The sequence below is a fragment of the Xenopus tropicalis genome, chromosome 8 (genome assembly GCF_000004195.4).
Source record: "Xenopus tropicalis strain Nigerian chromosome 8, UCB_Xtro_10.0, whole genome shotgun sequence".
Classification (NCBI taxonomy): Eukaryota; Metazoa; Chordata; class Amphibia; order Anura; family Pipidae; genus Xenopus; species Xenopus tropicalis.
In genome coordinates, this window is record NC_030684.2 from 104,113,929 (window position 1) to 104,120,912 (window position 6,984).

Consider the following 6,984-nt stretch of genomic DNA (forward strand, 5'->3'; position numbering starts at 1 on the left):
AACATCAGGGAATTGATCTTCATTGGCCAAAGCGGTGTCACTGGAACCATTTCTACTGTAGAAATAATAAAAAACAGGAATCTAAAAAATGAATAAAAAAAAACAATTTTGATTTAAATGATATTAACTAAAACAGCAATATCGTTTATTTATATCCTATATCACCCCCTTGTAAATGTTCCTACGAATGCATGTAGTATTCGTTTAGGCTAATGGGGTATTTTTATTTTCTACACTTTCTACACCAAAATCAGTGTCTTCATTGAAGGAAAAGACAAACAGAGCGAAGCAGATAATTGAGGAGGCGGGGAGTCCCAGCCCTAATTTTCTTTCTTTTTTTTTTCGCCCCCTGTGTCCTAAGAGGGGGGAGAATTTTCCTGCCCAGGATCACAAGTGTTGGGGGGGGGGGGGGAGCTGAGGACTAGTACTAATGTAAGGCCTGCTCTCTGCTCTTGAGGGTTAACCCAGAATTTTGATTTGAAAAAAAAAAGTGGAATTAAAACCCCTGGCCCCTCAGTTATTGACAAACAGATTTCAGCCCAGACTCCGATCGATCGTTAGAGCAAGCAAAGTCATTTAGAAAACATAGGTTTGTGCAGGGGAGAACTTCCCCAGCGCCTGCAAATACTGAGGAATTAAACGTGGCTCTATGGTTCGACCTGTCCCTTTATGGCCTGCCTGCTAGAGCCCACCCGGCCTTATATACTTATATATATACACAGAGGGGGCAGGTGTCACTGGGCCAATACACAAATACCTGTTTGTGTGGCAGTTGTTTCACACATTGGATGTTAATTTGATACACTCCCTAAAACAAATCATTCTACAATCTAAAAGTTGATTACATTGAAAATTAGGAAATACAAAAAGAAAACAACGAATAAATGTGTTTGTATTGCAGTTGGAAATACTGGGGGCAGGGATTCGCAAACATATAGTTAAAAAGTCAGTATAATAAGGACAGATTACTAATATTTGCTCTTATGCCTTAGTATTATTAGTTGTTAGGATGTGAGTGGGTACGGTGCCTGACTTGGGAAAATATATAATGATTTAGTGTGACTTTTTATTTTATATCTATAAAACCACACATACACATGCCCTGTATTAGCAACTCATATAACAAATCCAACTACTGGGGATAGAAAAACTCTGGTGAAGCAGGTGGAAATAAAAGGAAATCGTTCATTGTAATATTTGTGTCAGTCCTCAGATGTTTTCTATTGAAAATAGACATTCTAGACAGTTAGAGGTTTAGCAGGGTTTAAAAGAGATTGTAGTCAACTGAGTTCAACCTATTTTATTCCGTTTCACTCTCCTTTAAAAGCTGTTTAGTAAACCCTCCCCTGGGCTATTTATATACTCGTTTTAAACTTTAGCACTTTGTTACAAGTTCCCAGTGATAGTGAAATGTGCTTAGAATTCTTCTGCAAATGTATCTGATACAGACTGCATGAGAGTGTTTGTGTAATAGTAATTATCAAGCTAAATAATTGCAATTTACAACATGTTGCCATATGGATAGAAAGACATAGAGACATGTAAAAATGAGAATCTTGATAAAAGTAGGCAGGCAAACAAATGTTGATACAAACAGAAAAAAAACAGTAATTATACCAATTAGAATCTACCCAACTTGTATTTGCACACTGCAAATAATTAAAGAGATGACAGAAACATAATTATTCCCTTATTCCAAACTCGTCGCTCGCAAGTCCATATGGCCCGAAACTTTCACTACGGATTTAAGGATAGACACAATTCTTGGTTTTAATAATAATAAAGAACAGCACGCCAGTCTATATATGTTTTGTTTCATTTCTATCATGCAGAAAATTAATCAGCACAAATGCTCCGCAGAGCTGTGTATGGCGTCCTGTAATTAGAGAACTTGTGCCACTCAGATTATCTCGTTAATTTATCAAGAAAACATTTATTATAATTAATTCTTGGACGAGGTAATTATTATTGAGCGAGTGCAGAGCAACTGGTTGAGAGGATGTTTGGGGGAATACAGTGACAGATTGGATTTACACAGCCGTTGTGCAGAACTTATACCCCTCTTTTAGAGGATAATTCTCCATTCTGTTTATTCAGGGACAATGGAAGCATTAATTGTGATTTCAGCTGCAAAGGCCGCCAGATCCAAACTTTCTGCCCGTTAAAAAAAATTGGTTTACTTCGTATTTACTGGTATTCTCAAAAATAAAATGGACTGCATGGGTACATTTGTGTACAATAAAATACATTTTAGTTGATCTTAATCACTAATGAATCCGTCTAAAACATTATATAGAATATATATAGCTATATAGGAATCCGTTTTTCATGCCACACTTTAAAAGTAAGAAGAAAATTACATATTGCCTAGTAGTTTTTAAAATAGTTTGATTTGATGAAAAGTTTACTTGTTTAAACTAAAATTGTATGAAGACGCAACGCAAAATTATAGTGTAATTCTGTAGCAAATAAGCAGTTTAACTAAAAACTCTCAAATATATTCGCAAATATATCGTTGCAACACACTAAACTAAAATTACATATGTTTTGGGGAATGCATTTGTGAACCTATTTTCGAAATTAGAAATTTCAATATCTTTTTACTTACGAAAATAATGATTAAGAAATAGAAATGTAACTAAGAAATGTTTGTCATGGAAGGTAGGATTAATGAGCAAACTATAAATAAGTATAGAGTTGCCTTAATAATTGTATTTGAATGATAAAATCCCTAGCGGCATAAGAAATATAAGTCCGTTTGATTTGAGTAATTACACATCATTTTCGCACTCTTTGCTCCTGGGGTAAAACTGTGTATCTGGTAACATTAAAATATATATATTCGACTGCAAATATCGTTTATCCCCTAAGGTGAAATGTATTGTGGGAAGGGAATGCTTTTTATGTAGCAGAAGTGTTAATGAAATTATAGCCTATCTGTATATTTCAGTGTCCTCCCATCAAGGTGAGGAATGTGGACCTTGCCTGATAAGTCTGATTGTTTTTTAATTGCAAGTTAAGGAGCTGTTTGTTTAACATACATAATCAACACTTTTTTGGGGGAAGACCTAACACACCAGTGACTTTACCTTTAAATCTAATTAGGGAGAAGTACTAATTAGGTGAAAATGGGTGATAGGGCTTCGAATGCTGAATGATCTGTTTAGTTAGTTTTGCTACTTTTGTGTATTAGATTTCCAGTTTTACATATAAGTGGCCCCTAAATCGCTTCTCTCTCAGCTATTGCTTGTGACAAAAAAAAGCATGAGGGGTAATTAAAATTTGGGCCTTTTTTTTCTACTAGCCAACAGACTGGGCAGAGCTTGGATTCCTGGATTCTTTGTTTCTCCAGAAAGGGCTTTGTTTTCGTCATTATTTATTTAGCCAAGGAGTCCTTTGTCTGTGCAAATGGCCCCAATCAAGTTTTGTTTGAGACAATTAGCCAGTGCCAGCCAATGGCTTCTATGTAAATGGGGAGACTTGGAAGTCGGTGTGTGCATTTGAACGCCTGGGCTTTATCCCATTGGAAGGCGTGTTGCACTCACTGGGTGTAACTTTTTTTTTTTTTTGGGACACGTTTATCTAGTCAGCATCCCCTTGGTCCACAGGGCAGCTGGGGGTCTGAGACTTCTTAAAGAGCTCGTACATTGGCTGTCCAAGCTCACATACTAACAAGCCATCAGGCATAAAGGAGCTCGCTTAGGCACCTCATCGGTTAATCACGTTTCTGTCCACTTGTAGACCATTGTGTGCAAAGGAAGAGCGGGATCAAGAAGCACACACTACACTGATCGCCCGACTTGCTGCAACGATTTTCTGATTTTCTTTCGCGGATTGTGCTCCCTGATAAAACACTAGCATGATGTCTTATCTCAAGCAACCGCCATATGCCGTGAATGGGCTCAGCCTGACTACCTCCGGGATGGATTTGTTACATCCGTCGGTGGGATATCCCGGTAAGCAGTGCTGCTCTGACTAAAGCAGATTATCTGGGGAGGCTGCAGGCTTAGATTAATCAGAGATTGGGTCCCCCTGGCACAAGAGCTGCTACTAGTTACCAGGACACTTTCATAGCACCAAATATTTCGTTTCAATAGTAACGAATTCTAGAATTTCTAGCTACTTTAGGGGATTGTTTTATTTTCTGTTTACACAATTACGTTTTGCCGCAAAATGAAAATAGTGTCGGGGTGTCTCGAGGATTTCTATCGGTTAGTCAAATACATGGGTTCGGGATACGAATTTAATACGAAATGTAGCATTTTACATAATTAATGTAGAAAAATATACATGTTTTCATTTCGTAGCCAGCCAGCTAAAACTCTGGCATCTAGTTTATTCAATTATAACAATTTGTAATCAGTTTTAAACATTTGGGAGATTTATTGTGTTGTTCAATGTTGTATAATATTGATGTGATGGCCAGTTGTACTCAATGTATACTCATTGCCGCTCGCTATATTGCCCCTTACAGTTGCGCTACACCAGAGCCGCCAGATAACGTGTAGTTTCTATGATTTTGCAGCGACCCCCAGGAAACAGAGGAGGGAAAGGACCACTTTCACCAGAGCCCAACTGGATGTCCTCGAAGCACTTTTTGCCAAAACTCGTTACCCCGATATCTTCATGAGAGAAGAAGTGGCTCTAAAAATCAACTTGCCCGAGTCCAGAGTCCAGGTGAGCCCCCTGATCCCCGGTACTGAGCCACACACTCACCCCAAATGTGTCAGCTTGGGGAGCAACCTCAGCAGACAAGGACTTCCCCGAAATATATTATATATAATAATTAATATATAGTTTCTACCCTGCTTTAGTAAATTCTTGATTTACTAAATGTACTTTTTTTCCTTGATAGTGAGCTATTAATTAATAATAAATGTTATGTATTATTTTCAGGTTTGGTTCAAAAACCGCCGAGCCAAGTGCCGGCAGCAGCAACAGCAGCAGCAGAATGGGGGGCAAAACAAAGTGAGACCCTCTAAGAAGAAGCCCTCCCCGGCCAGGGAAGTGAGCTCTGAGAGCGGCACCAGCGGCCAGTTCAGCCCCCCCTGCAGCACCTCAGTTCCAGTCATATCGAGCAGCACAGCCCCTGTGTCCATCTGGAGCCCGGCCTCCATCTCTCCCCTCTCAGACCCACTCTCCACATCATCCTCATGCATGCAGAGGTCTTACCCCATGACCTACACACAGGCATCAGGCTACAGCCAGGGATATGCAGGCTCTACATCCTACTTTGGGGGCATGGACTGTGGATCTTACTTGACCCCAATGCACCATCAACTCTCTGGAGCTGGGGCTACTCTCAGCCCAATGGGCACCAACGCAGTGACAAGCCACCTTAACCAGTCCCCAGCTGCCCTCTCTTCCCAGGCCTATGGGGCCTCTAGCTTGGGTTTTAACTCCACCGCTGACTGCCTGGATTACAAAGACCAAACGGCCTCCTGGAAGCTGAACTTCAATGCTGACTGCTTGGATTATAAAGACCAAACCTCTTCATGGAAGTTCCAGGTTTTGTGAAGAACTTTCCCCTCTCCCTCTCTATCTGCGTCAGGTGGAAAACTTTGCTGAGACATTCCCAGCTCTGGCCCAGTCTGGTTGAACAAGTAGGAAGCAAAACACACAAAGACCATTTATTTCATCCACATAGAACCCTGGGCTGACTGGCTCTGGACTGGATCTGGAGACATCTCCATGCAATGGGAAAACAAAGGACACATCTCTATCCAGTGACCAGGAACCACATGAAGTCTTTATCTTGTTAGATTTTAGCAGGTGGATGAAAGATGGAGAAGAACTAAGTGCAGCTGAGCAGCACAGGAGCCAGGCTGCAGAGTAATTTGGGGCTGTGTGTGTATTGGCTGCAGACTCAAGCTCTGCTCTTTCATGGCTGCCTTCTGGCTTAGAAAGAACATTTCAGGATTTGAGTGAATTGTGCAACTGATTGTCCTAGATGCACTACTTTATTTAAAGAAAACAAATTAATAATAATGTTTATAAGAAGTCATTATGTAGTTTTTAAAAGACAATCAGTGTGTGTCTTATATAAATGGTAAATCTGTGGTTTTTAATCTGTGCTAGACATCAAAACTGTGATCTCTTGTATTGTATGCAACTGTGAACTCCACACCAGCGGGGGGTCGTACTGTGATTTAATAACAGGTTTATTATTAGCAGGAAGATTCAGGATTTAGCGCAAAACCGATGCCCCTTAATATTATTCAAAGCGAGCGAATGGGGCCTCTAAGGAACTGCGGTTAAACCTTTCTTTTCCTCCACCAACTCCTCCTGAGTTTATTTTATATTCGACCCCGCAACGAACGCAGGGACCGGAATCCGCAATATAGAAAGGAACAGGACAGAGGATTATTTAATAACTAAAGGACTTGTCTGTTGTCACTGACCCTGATATATTCATTGCAAGAAGGAATCCCTTATGCGTTTATGCTTGCCTTTGTGAATTAAGATATAAATATATATATATACACACCATAAACCTTTTCCCCTGGATCTGGCAAATATGTATAAAAAATTTATTAAATGACTCTAGCACAAACAGTTGTCTTCCATTTTAATTTTCATACACCAGTGGTTTGGTTTGGGTGGAGGTAGCATGGAACACTTGCTAAATTGTCTTTAAATATTTAATTTCCAGGGGTCCTTTTTTGGCAAAAGGAAAGTTATGACATTTTCAAATGTTTGTTAAAACATTATCAGTACTTTTAAAAGTGAATTGTAAATGGAATTGCTATTGAGGCACTATCTAACCTTTTGCAAGCCTGGTTCTGACTCAAGAAACAATGTAGCAGAAGCCAGTGATTAAAAAAACCTTAGGGTGAAGACACACGGAGCTACTAGTAGCGGCCACTTGTCGTGGCTACTAAAATAGACAATGCTGATCATTTACTGATAATTGTCCCTGTGTGTTTAGCAGAGGCAATTCTCAGTATTGTCTATGGCAGGGTATTTTCTGGGGTTTAGAAGCTG

General features: G+C 39.7%; 1 protein-coding gene across 2 annotated transcripts in view; it reads left to right on the forward strand.

Moving 5' to 3' along the window:
• Positions 1-6,553, forward strand: part of otx2 (orthodenticle homeobox 2) — a 6,881-nt gene extending 328 nt beyond the window's left edge. Inside the window, exons 2-4 of one of the 2 annotated variants that reach the window (XM_012968372.3) lie at positions 3,742-3,956; positions 4,475-4,677; positions 4,897-6,553. In XM_012968372.3, the coding sequence (XP_012823826.1) occupies positions 3,860-3,956; positions 4,475-4,677; positions 4,897-5,517 (921 nt within the window). In that variant the 5' untranslated portion in view covers positions 3,742-3,859 and the 3' untranslated portion in view covers positions 5,518-6,553. 2 annotated transcript variants of the gene reach the window in all.
• The last annotated feature ends 431 nt before the right edge of the window (positions 6,554-6,984 follow it).